The following is a 22,389-nucleotide window of genomic DNA, read 5'->3' as shown; positions in this document are numbered from 1 at the left end:
AGATTAATACATTTATTGCCGAATAGTGGATGGTTTTGTCTTTGCTGGTAGTAGAGATGGTGATATACAAGATAATGATGGATCCATGAGCACCACCAAGTGCAGATAGTGGTTCATAAGACGACACAATGAAAAGGCTGGTGAGATATTTTAAATCAGCGCTGTCAGCGATTTTCAAATGCTACTAGTTAGGCATATGAAATCAGTGACCATTGGAAGCAGTTGATGACTACATAGTTAGACTATATGTATAGCTCTGGACTTCATATATTTTAATACATTGGCCAGGGCTATGCTAGCGTGCAGTGTGATGAATGACAGACTATCGACTGACGTCTATTGTAAACCTACCGACTCCCACAGTTATCTGGAAAACACTTCCTCCCAAAGATGCTACTGCCTACTCTCAATTCCTTCACCTCTGCCGCATCTGCTCCCAAGATGAGCCTTTCTATTCTAGGACACCCAACATGTCCTTTTTCTTTAGTAAACATAGTTTCCCCCTTTCTGTCATAGATGGATCCATCACCCACATCTCCTCAGTGTCCCGTAGTTCTGTTCATCCACCCCCCCCCCCCCCCTCCCACCCCCTGCCAAATTCCTCCCTTTGGCTTTACAATTGCAACTCATCATACCTGTCTCACACCTTCCTTCCTTTCTTATCTCTGGCATTTGCTCCAACCACCTGCCTATTGATATCCCCCCTCGCCTCTATTGACCTATTACCTGCCATGCATTGTCCTGCCTCTCCCCCTTTCCAGCTTTCTTCTCTGCCCCCTACAATCAGTCTGAAGAGGGGTCTTGGCCCACAACGTCACCTATCCATAATCTTGGAGGATGCTGCCTGAACCTTGGTGTTACTCCAGCACTTAGTGCCCTGGAGTTGAGAATTGGATCGGCAATGCAAAATATTGAACTGGCTGGAGATTCAGACTAGGTTCGGGATACCAGAGAGAATGAGATGTAAAGTCAGGGTCCAGTTCACCAGGTCACCAAGTTGTCCAGGTCAAAGGCATTGTTTCGTCAGTGTTTTGACTATCTCAGGACAAGTAAGACTATTTGCAAACTGCATGTTATACAATTCAGAGGAAATGTCTGTCATGTATTTTAAATCTTTGAGAACTAGTTATCAAGTGTTTCAAGACATCAACAAAGGCATCTCACAACTCCATCAACAAAATAAGAAGCAAAAGACTCAGTTCAAGGTGCAGAAGATAGCAATACTGGCCGAGACTGGCTGAAGCAAAGAAGAGCTCAGATCTCACAGGACCCATGCCATTTACAAAGTTGTCAAAGAACAGGAATCAAGAACAGATTAGGAGGCAGCGGAAACAAGGATCTGCGGATGCTGGATTCTTGAGCAAACCACAATGTGCTGGAGCCATTCAGCAGGTCAGGTAGCATCTCTGGAAGTCATGGATAGGTGATGTTTCAGGTCGGGACTCTTCTTCAGACCTTTAGACCATCACACCTAGAAAGCTTCAGGAGAACACTGCATTGCAATGACAAGGCAGTTCCTAAGCTCCAAAGATTCCATGCGGGTTAGTCATAACAATTAAGCGGTTATTAAATTTAGCCCAATACTGTGTTGCCAGACTGAAATAGTGGTCATGGAGTTAAAAGTGTTGAAAATGATCCAGCAAATAAAAATACAGGATATGATATGAAATCTCAAAATGGACAACTGGAAGGAGGAAAGCTCAAGTATATATTTAGTTTAGTTTAGTTTAGTTTAGTTTAGTTTAGTTTAATTTAGTTTAGAGATACAGAGCAGAATCAGGCCCTTCAGCCCACTGAGTCCACACCGACCAACTATCCCCACACATTAACACTACCCCACACACACTAGGGACAATTTTACACTCATACCAAGCCAATTAACCTACAAACCTGTACATCTTTGGAGTATGGAGGAAACCGAAGATCCTGGAGAAAACCCACAAAGGCCACGGGGAGGACGTACGAACTCCGCACAGACAGCACCCGTAGTCAGGATTGAACCCGGGTCTCTGGCGCTGTAAGGCAGTAGCTCTACCACCGTGCCACTGTGCCGCCCGATTAAAATAAAGTTAAAGTTGGAGTGAGGATGCAAGACGGTTTAAAATTACAGATTCCAAAGTGCAGAACCTCAAGAAACAAATAAAAATAAAAATCAATGTGACTGGGTTCCTGTAATTAACAATGTACCAAATACAGTGTATATCTGTACCTGTTGTAATGGCTAATTTTACTTATGAGTCACGTGAGTGACTACGTGAAGAATCCGCTCAGTGCGCGCGCGGCATTACGCCAGCAGTGCAACAGCGGCTGCCACGGGACTTAGGCTCTCCCGTTACAGGATGAACCGGACCATCAGGTGAGTACCCTGAGGTCGGGTTTTCTTTTACAGGTGAGCCTTTTTCTGCTTGTGTTTTTTACAGGCAGAGAAAAAGGCTCTGGAACAAAACTGTCCCCCGTTTTCCCGTTGGGGAGGGGGGCAGCAACAGGCGGTAGGAGCGTTACCCGGTGTTCCATAATTCCCCGACACCGTGCCGAGGCCAGCCCGCAAGTACCTGAAGCAGCGGGCTGGACGCATAGCCACTCGAGAGGCATCCGGCAGGTGTTCCCGATGTTGGACGGGACGTCTCTCCACCTGCACGGGGGGAGAGAGAGCCGCCTGAGCCGCTGGAGTGGCTCACGGAGCAGGTGCCTGCGAGAAGCGCTGCTTGAGGGGCGCTCTCGCTACTACAAGGCACAAAAGCTCCAGAAGAAGGCGGTAGGAACAATTACCGGGCGCTCCGCTATCCCCATCACCGCGCCGAGCCCAGTCCCGCTAGTGCCTGAACTGCGGGCTGGATGTCTAGCCATCCGAACAGGCATCCGGCCGGTGGCGTCCGATTCATCGGACGGGGACATGTCTCCACCTAAATGGAGGAGAGACAGCCGCCTGAGCTGCATCCAACAGCAATTGGAGCAGCTCCAGCGAGATGCGTAGAAAGAGCGCTCTCGCGGAGGGAGGTCAGGCACCCCCTCCACAGTGCTTCATGCACTGCCCTCTGCTCCCTCATTACTGGAGGCTAGCATGGGTGACCAGGGCTGGGCTGGTCTGGAACAGGGGCAGGCGGACAAATTCGGGAGTATGCCAGGGTGCAGGAACATGAAGAGCTGTTGGGTGTGATGGACCGCTTGTAGCAACCCCACGGGCTGGAGCACCGCTGGAACCAAGAATGGCGGCCAGCATCAACCATTACTGGAAAAGGTGCTCGCTGAGGTGCTGAAACAACACAGCACCAGAAAACGGTGAGGCCCTCAAAGTAAAAAGTGTCAACAGCCAAATCTGGGGGCATGTGGGTCACACATCCAGACCCAAGAACTCAAGCTACAGCGGATCCTAAGGCTCCTGACGTCAGCCATCACAGCCTTTGCTCGTTCCGTGGAGACCACGGAGATGGATACCTGCCAGCAGGATGTGCTGGCATTAATGTGTACCACACAATTTGAGATCAACAATCTCCGGAGGGAAACATAAGACCTGCCCTCAATCCCAAATTTGCTGGCTTGTGTAAAGTCCCAGCTGCGGAGACGGACGCGCTGCTATTTGGGAAAGATTTCAATAAAAAACTGAAGTAGATGCAGGAAGCATCAAAAACCTTCGGCCTAATGAGGGCAGGCCCCGGGACGAGCAAACCAAGACCTCCGATACCCAAGCGGCAGCACCCCACGGCATCCACCAGTCGACGTCCGCAATATGGGACTGGTGAACGCTTGGGGTCCGCACATTATCCCCAAAGATCTTTTAGATCAGGGCCCACAGCGGACCCTCTGGAAAATGCGCCTCCCCCCAACATCGCCAGCACGTCAGAACAAAATCTTCAGGAAAATGAAGAAACAGAATCGCCAATAACCATGGAGGTAGGTGGGTCTGGTCCCTACCAGCATATAGAGAATAAGGGTGCTTTATTAACAGGGGGGAGATTACACTTGTTTAAAGAAGCATGGGGTATGGTCACGAGTGACAAGTATATACTCAACAACATTACAGGATATAAAATACAATTCATGTCAGAAAAAACGCCGCCAGTTCAACAATGGCCCCAAAGGGTATTTCTCCCTCCGTCAAAGAGAAACGTGAGGGACAAGCTGAACTGGTGAGACTTATCACAAAGGGGGTAATCGAAAAGACCAAACATGAACCTTTGGAATTTGTATCGAATATATTCACTAAAACCAAAAAAGATGGTGTCTGTCGCATCATCATTGACTTAACATCATTAAACAAATTTGTTAAGTATATACATTTCAAAATGGAGACATATGTTACTGCCAAACAACTGAATTCCAAAGGACACTTCATGGCAAGCATTTATCTTAAATATGCTTACTATCTAGTACCCATATACAAGGATCATCGCAGATACCTAAAATTTATCTGGATGGTACAAAGCATTGCCCTATGGGTGAACTTCAGCCCAAGATTATTCACCAAAATATTGAACCCAGCCATGGCAATACTAAGAAAACAAAAACATATTGTCATGGCATATCTGGAGGATATTCTGATAGTAGGGAAAACGATGGAATTGGCTGTGGCAGCAGTATCAGCTACAAAACAGCTCCTCGAAACTCTGGGGTTCATCCTACATCCAGATAAATCTAAGTTGAAGCCATCCACTATCATGGACTACCTGGGCTTCACAATTAACTCAGTCCATATGACTGTTACCTTGCCAAAGGCAAAAATGGTTGAATTAGCACAATCATGCAACAAATTAATGGTCAACGAGCGACCAACTATTCGACAAGTAGCAAGAGTAATTGGGGAAATGGTAGCAGCATTTCCGGCTACACAATTCGGACCTTTGCACTATCAAAAAATTTACAGAGAGCAAAGGTACGGGCAATAAAACGACATACAGGTCACTATGATCGTGTCATAAACTTACCCACTGAAGCAATATCAGAGCTACAGTGGTGGGCAGAAAACGTTTGGCATAGTTTCAGCCCTATCTTTATCACTAACCCTACTTTAGTTATTCAAACAGATGCCAGTGCTCAAGGCTGGGGAGCGACTAACTCCATATCCAGCACAAGTGGTAGATGGACTAAACTAGAGTCATCATTACTACTTACACTGGGCATTAACTATCTAGAGGTTGGGCGCCTTTTATGGTTTAAAAGCATATGTATCTAATATGCAGCACTTGCATGTTCGGTTACAAATTGATAAATACTATGGTGATGGCTTATATTAACCATATGGGTGGCATAAAATCATTATCATGCGACAAATTGGTCAACATGATTTGGCAATGGTATGTCGAAAGACATATTTGGCTATCAGCTACTTACCTACCAGGTAAGCTAAACACCCATGCCATGAGAAAATTAAACGCCTGGGTTGCAAGTTTGAACAGACCTTACCTGGAACTGGGATTGTCCAAACAAACCATCACCACCATGTCGGCATCCCTTCGAACATCCACCAAGAGGCAGTACTTAACCAGCATCAAAAAAGGGAGAAGTACTGCCAGGAAACATGGACAACATACGCAACAGCTACAGCCACCAACATACTGGAGTTCCTGGCCATCTACACCACGATGTAGGGATCAGCTACAGTGCCATCAACACAGCGCAGAGTGCTCTTTCTGCTTATCTCAAACCAGCGCCAGGACAACAGGCGATGGGATCCCATCCACTGGTGGTAAAACTGATGAAGGGCATTTACAATATCAAGCCCTAAGCCCAGGTATACCCATATTTGGGATATCAGTGTGGTCCTGACATATCTCAGGGAATGGCCACCAGCCAGATCCCCCGGCCTCGAGCAAGCTACACTAAAGACGCTCATGTTGATGGCACTTGTATCCGCTCAGAGGGTCCAGTCACTACACCTATTGCGACTGGACAACATGATCACAGCTTCAGACCAGATCTGTCGTTATCCAGCGACTGGTCAAACAGAGCAGACCAGGAACACCTAATCCAGTCGTGGCTTACCCACCAGAACCACGGTTATGTGCCATGACCCACCTACTATCCTACATAGACACAACCAGAATATTCGAGGGAGATGAAAAGCCTTGTGGGTCAGTCACAAAAACCTTATGGTGGGGTACGAGCCAAACCATTGCGAGATGGCTCAAGCAGGTGCTAGAAACTGCTGGGATAAACATTAACATGTACAAATTTTATTCCACCAGGTCAGCATCCATGTCGACGGCTAAAGAATGGACATGCCTATAGACCACATCCTGGCTACAGCAGGATGGTGGGAAGGGAAAAGACCGTTCAGAAATTTTATAATAAGCCGTTGGCAAAACCTGGTTTATTTGCAGTAAAGATTTACGAACTGCAAATATTTAATTTAAGCCCAGGGGAGCAACTTAATTCTTTGTTGTTATTGTTTAAAAAATACCATTGTGTTTTTCTACAAATAGACTCATTGGTTCATTACGATAACACTTCCTCCCTCAAGAACTTCGGCAGTGAGTGAAATGAAACTGTTACACGGTTTGAAATCACAGAGCTTTGAAATCTTCACGTAGTCACTCACGTGACTCCGAAGTAAAATAGTAAGTTTAAATGAGAATTTACCAGTTTGAAGTTTGATCTGTATTTTATGAGGAGTTACGATGAGGGATTACGTGCCCTCCGCTCCCACCCTCATTATATGGATCAAACTAATAAATTGATGTCTCCTTATCTTTACTATGTTTACTTCAAAATAACTGTGTCTATCTGTGATTCCACACCGCTGCTTGGAAGTATGCCGCGCCTGCGCACTGAGCGGGTTCTTCACGTAATCCCTCATCGTAACTCCTCATAAAATACAGATCAAACTTCAAACTGGTAAGTTCTCGTTTAATCTTACTATTATACGAGTTATTGTATTTAATACTACAACTGATTCAATGGTTTGTCATTTTCTTATACCCTGCATGATAATGAAAGCAACAACTTATACTGTACCTCTAGAATAACAATTCTGTCTTCAAAAATACATGCTGTTTCCTTTGGATTATTCACCGTGAACAATGCTGCCATTGAAAACACTTAGCTTTTCTTTACATTTACTATAATGCCTCTACCGTCATAAATAATTCATGGCAGACAGTGCTGAAATTAATTGGAAGCAAACTTTTAATGTTTGATTTGCAGGACTTATTAAAAGGTCAAGTTTCCGGAATAAAAAACCCAGCATCTCACTTGATAGATTCAGGAAGCATGTTGTTTGAAATAATATAACTGGCAACTTCACATTGGGAGCTTATGTCACAGAATAATTTATCCTTGTTGGTATGAATGCAAGAAATTGTTCCCTGCTATTCGAGCAAAACAGAAAGTGTTGGAGGAACTCAGTGAGTCCCTATCTCTTTCCTCTGCCCGCAAACTGGTGCACTTACATTTCTCCCACCAAATCACCTCCCCCCCCCCACCCCCCCAAATCACCCTGCTGCTTGCCCTTCCTACATGCACTCATCTCACATCTCCAAGTCTCCTAGATCCCTTTTATCCCCCTCCCCCCCAACCCACCTCTCTCCTTCCCCCAGTCCTTTTCCACCCATGTCCTTCCCTCTGGCCTCACAATTCACTCCTCCTCTTCTCTCCTTATCTGGCTCCCTTTTGTCTTATTTTCACTAACCTTTGACTCTTCCTCTGCTCATCTGCCAGTCAACCTCCCTGGTTCACCTGCATCCATCAATCCCTTGCCAGACTTTGTCCCACGCCCCATCTAACTCTTCCAGCTTTCTCACCCCCACTCTAACCAGTCCGAAGAAGGGTCCTGACACAAACATTATTTGTCTATTTCCTCCATGGTTGCTGCCTGACCTGCTGAGTTCCTTCAGCACTTTGTGCTTAGCTCAACATCCTTGCATCTGCAGTTTGTTGTGTCTCCCTGCTGCAGGACTTTGATTTAGAGAAGCAATATTTATACGGGGGATTTTGATCACATAAAACGAGGAATGTTGCTTGTTTTATGCAATAGTTTGCCCACTGCCATGAAAAAGTATGGAAGCAGAGGGCGGCTTTGCGAGGCAACAGCCCACATGGCAGCAGGGGCCATGTGTCGTGTGTTGCAATGAGGGGATGTGACAGTAACTGGATGCCCTCCAGCAGCCATGTGAGTGAACAGCACAGAGGGACTGCAGCCATGAAGGGGAAAATCAGCTTCACGTTGGGCCAGTCCTGCTCCTACCTCATGCATATATCTACACTCACCCAGTGTCACCATTGCACCAGTTAGTTTGTTTATTGTCACGCGAACCTAGGTACAGTTAAAAGCTTTTGTTGCATGCTATCCAGTCAGCAAAAAGATAATACGTGGCATCAAGTTGGGAAAAGCGGAAGTATAACGGAATCTGGTGGTCCTTGTACATCAATCTATGAAAGTAAGCATGCAGGTACAGCTGGCAGTGAAGAAAGTGAATGGCATGTTGGCCTTTATAACAAGAGGAATCAAATATATGAGCAAAGAGGTCCTTCTGCAGTGGTACAGAGCCCTAGTTTTTTAGTTTGTGTTTTGGGGGGAGGGGGGTTGAAACGGGGCTTGCTGTCTCTCCCTGCGGGAGAATGCGACTTTTTTGTCGTATTCCCCTTCTCTGCCTCCGTCTGCGCTGAGGCCTAATGGCGGAGCTGGCGACCTCGAGGCTCAGGAGGCAGAGCCCGCCAGGACTCGCACTGGGCTCGCTCTCGTGAGGACGGCCCGGCTCGGGGCTGGAACAGTGCTTTCGTGAGGGGCTGTGATGCTCCCGTGAGGACGGCCGGCCCGAGGAAGGAACGGTGCTCCCGTCGGAGTGGCCGAGCTCGGGGAGGTACGGCGTTCCCAGCCCGAGGGAGGAGCGGTGCCCAGTCGGGGCGGCCCAGCCCGAGGGAGGAGCGGCGCCCGGTCGGGGTGGCCCAGCCCGAGGGAGAAGCGGCGCCCGGTCGGGGCGGCCCAGCCCGAGGGAGAAGCAGTGCCCAGTCGGGGCGGCCCAGCCCGAGGGAGAAGCGGTGCCCAGTCAGGGCGGCACAGCCCGAGGGAGAAGCGGCGCCCAGTCGGGGCGGCCCAGCCCGAGGGAGAAGCGGCGCCCAGTCGGGGCGGCCCAGCCCGAGGGAGAAGCGGCGGCCTGGCGCGAGGCTGAGACAGTAACGGCACTCACGTGAGGGCGATCCGGTTCAGGGCTGGAACGATGCTCCGGTGGCTGGGACTGTGTTCTGGCGGCGGTGACCTGAGTCCGGGGTTCGGCCGCGGGCCAGCGGCTGTGTCAGCAGGACTGGTGGGCGGCAGCTTCAACCACCCCGGGGCCGCGGTGTTTGAGCCGCGGGACTGTTTGCTACATCGCCCGGTGGGGTATCGCCTCAGTGCAGAGAGAGAAGAGGAGGGGAGAGACTGCAGCCCTAAGACTTTTGCCTCCATCACAGTGAGAAGGTGCTATGTGGACTCACTGTGGTGGATGTTAATATGTGTTTATTGTTGGTTTTTTATTGTATTGTATGTATGTATGACTGCAGGCACGAAATTTCGTTCAGACTTCGGTCTGAATGACAATAAAGGAAACCCTGTAAACCCTGTAACCCTGTAACCCTGTAGTGAGACCACACCTGGAGTATTGTGTACAGTTTTGGTCCCCTAATTTGAGGAAGGACATTCTTGCTATTGAGGGAGTGCAGCGTAGGTTTACAAGGTTAATTCCCGGGATGGCGGGACTGTCATATGCTGAGAGAATGGAGCAGCTGGGCTTGTACACTCTGGTGTTTAGAAGGATGAGAGGCGATCTCATTGAAACATATAAGATTGTTAAGGGTTTGGACACGCTAGAGGCAGGAAACATGTTCCCGATGTCGTGGGAGTCCAGAACCAGGAGCCACAGTTTAACAAATAAGGAGTAAGCCGTTTAGAATGGTGACGAGGAAACACCTTTTCTCACAGAGAGTTGCGAGTCTGTGGAATTCTCTGCCTCAGAGGGAGGTGGAAGCGGGTTCTCTGGATGCTTTCAAGAGAGAGCTAGATAGGGCTCTTAAAAAGAGCGGAGTCAGGGGATATGGGGAGAAGGCAGGAATGGGGTAATGATTGAGGATGATCAGCCATGATCACATTGAAAGGCGGTGCTGGCTCGAAGGGCCGAATGGCCTACTCCTGCACCTATTGTCTATTGTCTATTGCCTATTACCATTGAGCCATGACCGTCCATAGATACAGGTACATGATAAGGGAATAACATTTAGTGCAAGGTAAAACCAGCAAAATCCGATCAAGGATAGTCGGAGAGGTAGATAGTAGTTCAGCACTGGTTGTGGTAGGATGATTCAATTGCCTGATAACAGCTGGGAAGAAACTGTCCTGAATCTGGACGATATTGTCAGGGACATGTGACTTAAAATTTGTAAGATGTCACTGGAGCATGAATCAGTCTGAAGAACTGATATGTCACCTATTCATATTCTCCAGCAATGCTGCCTGGCTTGATGAATTACTCTAGCATTTTGTTGTCTTAGTTTGCAAACCAGCATCTGCAGTACCTTGTTTCTGCAACTCATTGCATGATGTCCCAGAAGAGGATCTACTGTTGTCCACAACAATCATCCAAATGTTTTACTTGTGTGTGATTTTACCCATGGTTTGATTGGATAACATGCAAATCAAAGCTTTCCATTGTATCTCATTATATGGGTCAATAATAAACTAGGCTACACTAAACCAAATGTTATCTAGGACAGCCCAGAATATATGGGGCATTACAAAGATAACCACATCATTAGCAAAACTTGCTGATGCAGTTCACAGATTGGTTATCAAATAAATGACACCGATGTAGTGAGAGAGTTATGGAGTGTGGAAACAGGCCCTTTGGCCCAAGTTACCCATGCCAACCAACATGTCCCATCTACACTAGAAAATGGACACAAAATGCAGGAGTAACTCAGCGGACAGGCAGTATCTCTGGAGAAAAGGAATAGGTGACATTTTGGGTCGAGACCCTTCTTCAGACTGAGTCAGGGGACAGGGAAACTAAAGATATGAAGAGGAACAAAGAAAAAAAGAATGAAAGGTATGTAAAAAGGACAAATCAAAGCCAACAATGATGATCAGGGAAAGGTTGAGCCAACAGTGGTCCATTGTTGGCTGTGGACAAGATGATAACGAGTGAAGCTAACCCATCCTTTTAGCTATTACACTCCAATCTAGACCACATCCTGGTAAAAGCCACTTCTGCACACTCGACAGAGCTTTCAAATCCTCCCTACAGAATGGTGATCAGAACTGGACAAAATAATCCAAATGAGACATTACTAAAGTAATTTAGCTACTACATGACTTGCAAACTTTTATACTCAATGCTTTGATGAAGGCAAGCATACTGCATACTTTCCTTACACCCTGATAATGTTGCCACTTTCATGGAGCTGATGATTTGCACCTCAAAGTCCCTCTATATATCACTCCTAAGCCCCTGTCCCACTTAGGATACCTAAACAGAACCTCTGGTGACCTTGCCCACCACCCCAAAAAAAAAATCAAGGTTGAGGTGACCTGCAACATCCTACCACCTCCCATGCATATGTTGAAAACCTTACTCGACTATGAAGAAAACCGGCTTCGACTGGACCTGCGACTAAAATATTATTGATTTTTAAAACGGCAAACTATTTTTAGTCGAGGCCGGTTTTAAACACGATGAAAAAATAGCAGCAACCTAGATGAAGCCAAGACCATCGCGGAAACCACTTTCGACCATTAGGGAGAGTGACCAAAACTTCCGGTGACCTCATGGAAACCTTGGGTGGCGGGCAAGGTCACCAGAGGTTGATGTTTAGGTCTCCTAAGAGGGACAAGGGCTTCGTGCAACAATTTACTGATAACCATCTTCTTGAATGTGTCCTTCCAAAATACAACATCTCACACTTGTCAAGATTAAACTCCATTTGCAGCTCAGATATCCAACTAATTTATAATCTGCTGTATACTTTGATAGCCTCATTTGTGGTCCACTACTCTACCAATTTTCATGTAATCTATATACTTTCTAATCGGACCACAAACATTTTCTTCCAAATCATCAATATACATTACAAGCAACAGAGGTCCCTGCACTGATCCTTGTGAATGATCATTGGTTATAGATGCCCCCAAGTCAGAGAAACACACCGCTATCACAACTCTGGATTTTTCATGACCTAGCCAATCTACAAACCCGCTATAGTTTGTACGTGGCTTAATGACTTGGACAGACTCCCATGAAGGAGCATATTTGATGCTTCACTACAGTCCACATAGACACCATCCACTGTCCTATTTTCATCAATCATGGATAATAGAACACAGAGTAGTGCAGCACAGAAACAGGCCCTTTGGCCCTCGATGTCTGTGCCGAAAATAATTCCAAGCTAAACTAATCTCACCTGCCCACTTCCATTCCCTGCATATCCTGCAATCATCTTTTTCATGTCCTCAGAAAACTCAGTCGAATTAGTGTTCCTGACTTTCTTTTTTGAAGTGAATGTTGGACCAAATATAATAAAGTATTCAAAGGATAAGTGACTGAAATGCCACAATAAATGTATTCTGTCCGGGTCATTTACAACACAAGGTCATGAACTCTGCAGTCTACAATCTCAGGTGACCTGTAACCCCTCTATTCCTTTCTCTCTTCTCCTATGTAGGTCTGCTCATACACACCCTTCTTCCCACAATACCCCCCAGCACTGTATAGGGAGTATTGGGGGGGGAAGGGGAGGGGGGGTGTCACCCTGTATCTATCCCTACCCCCACCCAGCCCATCCACCAATGACCTACGCATTCCTACCACTCGCTCCCCTCCATCCCCCCCATTGTTCATCGCTCCACTCCCTCTGCTATACCTATCAGCCACCATCCTTCCTGAATTGGTACCACTTTACACCTATGTATCCCATCCATAATGTGCAGCCTTTCTGTTATCTTCCCTTATCACCTCCTAGACTGTTGGCATTTCCATCCTTCCCACCCTTATTCAACTCTTACCTTCCAATCTTGACTTCCTCACCTTTATCGACCTATCGCCTGCTTGCACTTGTCCCATCCCTCCCCCACATCTTTGGACAGTTTGTACTGGACATTGTACTGGACAACACAACCCTGATTAGACTGATCCAGGATGGGGAAGAATCTGCCTACAGACAGGAAGTGACACAGTGGCATCCTGGTGCAATCGCAACAACCTGGAGCTCAATGCTCATTAAACAGCGGAATTGATTTTCGACTTTAATAGAGCTCCCGCTCCCCTCCCTCCACTCACCATCAACAACACCACAGTCACAATTGTGGAGTCTTTTAGGATCCTGGGAACCATCATCTCCAAGGACCTTAAATGGGAGGACACCATCGACTCCACAGTCAAAAAGGCCCAACAGAGGATGTACTTCCTGCGGCAGCTGAGGAAACACAATCTGCCACAGGCAATGATGGTCCAATTTTATACTGCCATCATAGAGTCTGCCCTCACCTTCTCCATCATGGTGTGGTTTGGCTCAGCCACCAAGCATGACATCCGGACACTGCAGTGCATTGTTCGATTAGCCGAGAAAGCTATTGGCTGCAACCTTCCCCCCACTGACGAACTGTACACTGCAAGGGCCAGAAAGCGAGCGGGTAAGATCATCTCTGACCCCTCTCACCCTGGCCACAAACTCTTTGATGCACTTCCCTCTGGGACTCGACTGTGGATTATCAAAGCTGCCACAGCCAGACATAAAAACAGCTTCTTCCCACGAGCAGTAGCCCTACTCAACAGCCAAAGGTCTGCAGCCTCTTTTTACTCTGGTACTTTATTTTCACATGTTTAAATTATAATGCTTTATGTTAAATTGTCTGCTGTATTTCGTGTTTGTGAGCAAAGCACCAAGGCAAATTCCTTGTATGTATACATACTTGGCCAATAAATAAAAAAATCATTCATATTCATTCATTTGTTATCTTCACCCCACTCTTTCAGTCCAGATGAAAGGTCTCATCCTGAAATGTCAAAATGTCAACATCCCTCCATGGATACTGCCTACCCCCGCTGAGTGCCTACAACAGCTCCCATTTTTCAGTCAAGCATTCCTATTTATTTGACTTTCAAAATATCATAACTTTTCAAATTATGTTCAGAAATACATTGATGCGGATAGAAACCACAGAATTGAACTTTTACGACAGGATCATGTTCCAATGTGATCCAGTACTCATCACCAAACATAAATGTGGCTTGAATTTGTTAAATAACATTGAATAACAGTATGTGATAGTAAACACTCAAATACAGTCAAATTAAACAGATTGGCAAGTCCTCAACTTGAAAGAGCATTAATAAGATGGTCAGAGATTGCAGGACAGTATGTCCTTCGATGCGTCATTTATTCTGCTTTTTTTTCCCCATTAGAGATACAGCACGGTAACAGCCGTTTGGCCCACCGGGTCCGCGCCGACCAGCGATCCCCGCAACATTAACACTATCCTATACCCACTTGGGACAATTTTTACATTTACCATGCCAATTAACCTACAAACCTGTACGTCTTTGAAATGTGGGAGGAAACCGAAGATCTCGGCTAAAACCCACGCAGGTCATGGGGAGAACACACAAACTCCGTAGAGAGCACCCGTAGTCAGAATGGAACCCGGGTCTCCGGCGCGGCATTTGCGGTAAGGCAGCAACTCTACCGCTGTGTGTTGATCATTATTTAATCATGCAAAACTTGTTTTCAAAGTTTATTTATGTTCAAGAACATTACCAGATTTCCCGCATTTCATGACTGACTTGTTCACTTTCCACTACCACAATCCTTTAGTTTGAAGCAATAAAATGTGGGAAGTAGTAATTTTAAAATTATGGTGCAGTATCTCTTTATGTAATGCTTAGCTGGCTACTGAACACTAGACTATACTATTATAGTATACTGGTATACTACTTGGAACTTAAAAGCTTGCATTTCTTTCCCCAAGCAATTTGGGATAGACAATAGATTGTGAACAGCCTCATCAATGGCGATCACAATACAAAATTTGGCTTATTATCAAAATCTTGGTCAAATAGCTGCATTAAGGAACAATTTTATGGTTGAAAGTGAGGAAAGGAGGGAGGACGGTTTAGGGTTGAATCCAACCTTGTCAAAAATGTAATCATGCATTCTTACATAGAAAGAAGGTCAATTTGGCCCTTCGAACCAGCACCGCCATTCATTATGATCATGGCTGATCATCCACAATCAGTAAACCGTGCCTGCCTTCTCCCCATATCCCTTGATTCTGCTAGCCCCGAGAGCCCTATCAAACTCTCTTTTAAATTCATCCAGTGAATTGGCCTCGACTGTCTACTGTGGCAGAGAATTCCACAAACTCACAACTCTCTGGGTGAAATTTTTTTTTCTCTTTTTAAATGGCCTCCCCTTTATTCTTAGACTGTGGCCCATGGTTCTGGTCTGCCCCAACATTGGGAACATTTTTCCTGCATCTAGCTTGTCCAGTCATTTTATAATGTTATATGTTTCTATTAGTTACCCTCTCATCCTTCTAAATTCCAGTGAATACGTCCCTTCTTTCCAATCTTTCCTCAAATGACAGTCCCGCCATCCCGGAGATTAACCTTGTGAACCTACGCTGCACTGCCTCAATACCAAGGATCTCTTTCCTCAAATTAGGTGACCAAAACTGCACACAATACTCCAGGTGTGGTCTCACCAGGGCCCTGTATAACTGCAGAAGGACCTCTTTACTCTTATACTCAACTCCTCTCGTTATCAAGGCCAACATGCCATTAGCATGCTCTTGTTATAATACTTCATGGGAAAAGATAAAATGTATTATTAAGGAAGTGGTAATTGGGTGTCTAGTAAATAATAAAATGATTGGGAAGAGGCAACATAGATTTATGTGAGAGAAATTATGTGAGACAAATCCATCAGCGTTTTTTGAGACTAAGCAGAATAGTAAAACTACCAACTAGGGATTGTTTAAAAAAAAACTGCAGATGCAGATGCAGGGAAAATTGAAAAAAGTGCTGGAGAAACTCAGCTGGTGAGGCAGCATCTATGGGGCGAAGGAAATAGGTGATGTTTCGGGTTGAGACCCTTCCTCAGACTGATGTGGGGGTGGGGGAGGTTGGAAGAAGAAAGGAAGAGGCGGAGACAGTGGGCTGTGGGTGAGCTGGGATGGGGAGGGGAAGGAGGGCGAAAGAAAGGACCACCTGAAATTGGAGATCAATGTTCATACCGTTGGGGTGTATACTACTCAAGCGAAATATGAGGTGCTTCACCTCCAATTTGCGGTGGGACTCACTCTGGTCATGGAGGAGGCCCAAGACAGAAAGGTTGGATTTGGAATGGGAGGGGGAGTTGAAGTGCTGAGCCACCAGGAGATCAGGTTGGTTATTGCGATCCCTGCGGAGATGTTGGGCGAAGTGATCACCAAGCCTGCGCTTGGTATCATCGATGTAGAGCAGTTGACACCTAGAACAGCGGATGCAATAGATGAGGTTGGAGGAGGTGCAGGTGAACCTCTGCCTCACCTGGAAAGGCTGCTTGGGTCCTTGAGGGGAGGTAAAGCGACAAGTGTAGCATTTCCTGCGGTTGCAAGGGAAAATACCAGGGGAGGTGGTGGTTTGGGTGAGAAGAGACGAATTGACCAGGGAGTTACGCATGGAACGGTCTCTGCGGAAAGCCAAAATGGGAGGATATGGGAAGATGTGGCCAGTGGTAGGATCCCGTTGGAGATGGCGAAAATGTCGAAGGATTATCTGTTGTATGTGATGGCTGGTAGGGTGGAAGGCGAGGACAAGGGGTACTGTGTCCTTGTTATGAGTGGGGAGTTGGGGAATGAGAGCGGAGCTACGGGATGTAGAGTAGACCCTGGTGAGAGCCTCATCTATAGTCGAAGAGTGGAATCCCCACACTCTAAGAATGAGGACATCTCCGATGCCCTGGTGTGGAACACCTCATCCTGGGTGCAGATGTGGCGTAGATGGAGGAATTCGGAGTAGGGGATAGAGTCCTTACAGGAAGCAGGGTGGGAAGAATGTAGTCCAGATAGCCATGGACCAGTGGGTTTGTAGTAGATGTCGGTCAGTAGTCTGTTCCCTGCGATGGAGATGGTGAGTTCTTGAAATGGTAGGGAGATGTCGGAAATGGTCCAGGTGAATTTGAGTGCCGGATGGAAGTTAGTGGTGAAATGGATGAAGTCAACGAGTTCTGCATGGGTGCAGGAGGTAGCACCAATGCAGTCGTCAATGTAGTGGAGGTAGAATTAGGGAATAAGGCCACGTTACACCTCGAACAATGATTGTTCGACGTGGAGGGATGGGGGGATCACAGAGGGGGGGCAGTGAGAGAGGAGGATGCTAAACTGTCTTCGGAGAGAGGAGGAGAACTTCTTCAAAGTAGACCTACCTTGAGGAGATTTTGCAGTGGAGTGGACAAAATGTTTAAGAAAGAACTGCAGATGCTGGACAAATCGAAGGTAGACAAAAATGCTGGAGAAACAGCGGGTGAGGTAGCATCTAAGGAGCGAAGGAATAGGCGACGTTTCGGGTCGAGACCCTTCTTCAGACTGATGTGGGGGGGGGGCGGGAAAAAGAAAGGAAGAGGCGGAGACAGTAGGCTGTGGAGGGAAGGAGGAATCACAGGGGGGGGAGCAGTGAGAGTATAAAGCATTTGATACTCAGAACCAGCTATTAACAATCTGTAACAATAATTTGGATGACGGACTGTGTAATATATATTTGAGTGTCTGTCTAATTTGTGAGGGGGGCAAGCAATGAGGCTGCTGGGATATGTAAAGAGGTGGAATGCAAAGAGGCTTCAGGCATAGGGGGAGGATGAGGAAAGAAATAACCGATGGGATAAGCACGGAGAAAATGTGGGACCATCCACGGGTAGAAACAGCATTTGAGAGGGGTTTCTTTATACGGGATTTAAGCTTGAAAGCGGTTGTTTTTCAAGAGTATCTATGTACACGAATCACTGAAAGTTAGCTTGCTGGTGAGTTTTAAGTAGTTTAAGGAAATAAACACAACATTCAACATCCTGCAAGTGGATTTGAGAATAAGTCAGGAAAGCTCACTGAAATTTCTTGGGTCAGGTGAAATTCAAGCTGGTTAATTGTGTACAGGTCTTGGTTCAATAAACCGCAAAAAAGATTTACTGGATTGATTCCTGAGTGGGTGTTTTTTCTACAAGCAGAGCTGAAGAAATCAACACCTATACTGTATGAGATTTAGAAGGAGGACATGTGGATTAGTTGAAATGTATAAATTCCTTTAGAGGCATTAAATATTTATATATTCTCCCTAGCAGAAAGCGTTAGAAACCATCCAGGAATATATGGATACAATACTAGAGACACAAGGAATAACATTTCCTTATATGCAGATGATGTACTAATATATATTACAAAGTTAGAAACTAGTATTCCAAACTTACTAAATCTAATAACTCAATTTGGTCAGTTTTCGGGATATAGAATTAATTGGAATAAAAGTGAAATCATGCCAATAACAAAATTCAATTTACATACAATACAACAATCCCCTTTTAAAATAGTTAAAGATAAATTTAAATACTTAGGAATCTATGTAACTAAGACATACCTCTTTATTTAAACTAAATTTCCCACCCTTACTGAATAAACTACATAAGAATATTCAATACTGGAAAACACTCCCCATTTCTATGCTTGGGAGAATTAATGCTATAAAAATGATTTTTTTACCGCAACTGCTGTACCTATTTCAATTAATTCCGATATATATTCCAAAAACTTTTTTCAAAAAAGTCGACTCCATTGTTACAAGTTTTTCTGGGATTATAAGAATCATAGAATAAGTAAAAAACATTTATGTAAGTCAAAGATAAATGGAGGTTTGGCTTTGCCAAATTTCTTATTTTATTTTTGGGCAGTCCATACTAAAAACATGAATTTCTGGCTGGAAGAAATGGATCGACAACCAGATTGGTTAATGATGGAAAAGGAAGACTGTCTACCATTTGAAATAGGTCCGATCATATTTGCCCCCACAAAACTGCACAAAAAAACCTATAAAGAAAACCCCATAATACATAGTGGAATACGAATTTGGAAACAAATAAAAAAAGATTTAAAATTGAATAATATACCACTATGCCTTCCCATTGTAAATAATCCTTCATTCAAATCATCCTTTATGGACAAAGGTTTCACACAATGGAAAAATTATGGAATCAAAAATATTGGACATCTTTATGGGAAAGGCACTTTTCTTTCATTTCAAGAGTTACAACAGAATTATGGACTGCACTCAAATAATTTCTTCAGATATCTACAAATTAGAGATTATGTTAAATCTATACACAAGTCTACAGGAGTAGGGAATCAGAAATTCTTGATGAATGTTTGAACAAGCATCCTAATACTGAAAAACTAATAGCTTATATTTATAACACCCTACAAAACAACGAGGTACCACCGACCGAACCATATAGATACAAATGGGAAAATGAAATAGGTCACCCTATAACGAAAGATATGTGGGACGAAAGTTTACAACAAATACATCAATGTTCATTAAATGCCAGACATACTTTAATACAATTCAAGGTCTTACATAGACTACACTAAAATAAAACTAAATAGAATCTTCCCACAAATCTCTCCTATTTGTGATAAATGTCTACATCTAGAGGCTAATTTAACACATGCGTTTGCAAACTATATAAAACTTAAACATTTCTGGACTGATATTTTTGAAATAACTTCAGAAGTTATTAATACAAAACTGGACCCAAACACAAAATTAATAAATCTTGGAATATCAGAACAAAGTTTAACACTCACAACAAACCAAAGACATTTCCTCGACTACAGTATAATAATCGGGAAAAAATTAATATTAAAATTTTGGAAAGGCCCTACAACCCCCACAATTAATATGTGGATTACGGAAATGTCGGAGACCCTATACTTAGAAAGAATTAGACTTGTCTTAATGGACAAACAAGATATTTTCGATAAAATCTGGGCTCCATTCATTAACTATCTGAAGGGATAGATTGGCACAGCACGAGGACCCAACTGAAACTTGAACTCAGGATCAGATGAAAAGCTATACTTTATAATCTACGAACCTATCTCCATTGACGTGTTACAGGTAACCCATTCCACCTCCTCTGTTTTTCTGGTTTTTTTAATTTATAACTTTCTACCCTCTCTTTCTATAAAAAATAAAAACACTAGAAGCAGAAGTAATTGATAATTGAAAATGTTAATAATGTATGACTGATGTATATGAAAAGTCTTTTTACTATAATATGTAACTATACTTTATAATATGTCTACTTCTAATAAAAATATTTATAAATAAATAAATAAATAAATAAAGATATTTATATATTCTAAGGATAATCAAAAAGTTGAGACAAGGAGATTCTTGGCATCTCGAAATCTGCTGAACCTTGTTGAAAAAAAAACCAGAAGCTGGCAGCGTCTAGACCAAGGAGGGATTTAAAAGTAAGGGTGAGAATTTCAAGATTGAAACTTGCTTAACTGGGAACGTGGGTCATAAAAAACCTATTGTATTTATGACATATGCAAAAAAAATTCCACCCAATATTTGGCATGAGTCAAATCTAAAATCAACCTAAGCTTTGATCAGATTTTAAAAAGTGGATGAGCTCAGGGCCAACATCACACAATGTAACTTTAGTGGATGAGGAGGAGGATTGAGCAGAATCAGAAATTACCCCGACATTACAAAAAAGTATCATTTAATCTCTGATGGCAGTCATGGACACAGACATGTTGATAGCTAAGGAATGCAATCTGTGTTAAGGACTTGTCCCACTTTCACAACCTAATTCACATCCTTTTTCACTCGTGGACATTTTTCATCATGCTAGAAAAACGCCCCGACCTACTTGATGCCATGAGTACATAGACTAGCATCACGGCCTGCTACAACCTTCCTACGACCTCGTGACGACCATGCTGCGCGTACGAGTCAAGGGCAAACTCAGCAGAGGTCGTGAATTAGGTCGCGAAAGTGGGACAGGCCCTTTAGGGATGGATAGCAATTAATTTATTCTTCCCATACTTAATTGGAAAACTTAAATTTCTTTCATTGATTATTATGCATAATTATAAGCTGATATTACAATTAAATGCAACTGAGATGCCTTTGAAGTTAATATTTCTGAAAAACAAAATGTTTTTTTTTGACGTTATAAATTCACCGCCTGAGCCATAATGCAACCCACATCTCTAATTTTATCATGGGTTTAATCGTGCATTTTTGAGACAGAACATATTTCTTCTCTGTCATTTCAAGGCAATTCACAATCCAGAAAATCAGTTGCTCTCGATGGCAGGTCATGAATAATGTGAAATGTTCAAGAGTTCATGTTATTCAAAAACGCACCATTGAAAATGTTAACCTGAACATATTGTACACCTACTTGCTGTGTGAGTAGCTTTTCATCATTTACCTTTGTAGTTTATCTTGAAGCCAATTGATCCAATGCTTTCATCTGTTTGCAGATGTAACCACATCTGATTGCTCATGCTTGCGATCAGGTCTGGGACAAAGCTGCCTGTCAGCCTGGAGCCAATAAGGAGGAGAAAACAAAGAATCTGTTCAGTTATATGTCAGTTTCCTAATGCTCTATTTCTAAAGCAATGCTTTCCTTAAAATAAGGATTTAAAACAATCCAGTTTTCTTATCAGTATTCCATCTAACATCATCAAATTACAATGCAGGATAATACTAGTGACATACACATCATATCATATCTGTGAGATTGTTGTAGAATCAAACACAATGTAACTGAATACAGGTCATGACTTGTTTATGGACAGTGGATGTAACAATAACAATTAAACCAGTTTTCAAAATCAAGAAAGATATTTCTGTATTTTGGTTTTATCACTATTATTAGTATTATCTCTATTGGTAGTCTAACTCGGATACAATACCTCAGCTCAAAAAATCTAATGTTATATGCAAGCTCAGATCATGTTTGAGTTTTAGTTTTTAGTTTGAGATTCAGCGCGGAAACAGACCCTTCGGCCCACGGAGTCAGTGCCGACCAGCGATCCCCCCACATTAGCACTACCCTACCCACACTAGGGACAATTTTACAGTTATACCAAGCCAAATAACCTATAAACCTGTACATCTTAGGAGTGTGGAAGGAAACCGAAGATCTCGGAAAAACCCCACGCAGGTCACAGGGAGAACGTACAAACTCCGTACAGACAGCACCCGTAGTCAGGATCGAAGCCGGGTCTCTGGCACTGAAAAGGCAGCAACTGTACTGCTGCACCACCGTGCTGCCCCATGTTGGTAGATAGTTCACCATGGTGGAATTAATAAATGTGTGCAGTCCATCTTTTTTCCCCCTTTCTGCTTCAAGGATTTACATGACAACAGTTGTTTTTCCCTT

The 22,389-nt window shown here is 44.1% G+C and overlaps 1 protein-coding gene across 1 annotated transcript in view; it reads right to left on the bottom strand.

Moving 5' to 3' along the window:
- csmd3 (CUB and Sushi multiple domains 3) overlaps positions 1–22,389 on the bottom strand; it is a 751,933-nt gene that overhangs the window by 595,479 nt on the left and 134,065 nt on the right. The window contains 1 exon segment of the mRNA XM_033020379.1: positions 21,433–21,545. Within this exon segment, the coding sequence (XP_032876270.1) occupies positions 21,433–21,545 (113 nt within the window).

The sequence above is a fragment of the Amblyraja radiata genome, chromosome 4 (assembly GCF_010909765.2).
Source record: "Amblyraja radiata isolate CabotCenter1 chromosome 4, sAmbRad1.1.pri, whole genome shotgun sequence".
Classification (NCBI taxonomy): Eukaryota; Metazoa; Chordata; class Chondrichthyes; order Rajiformes; family Rajidae; genus Amblyraja; species Amblyraja radiata.
The sequence above is the reverse complement of the archived record's forward strand: the minus strand, read 5'-3'. Positions and strand labels throughout refer to the sequence as shown.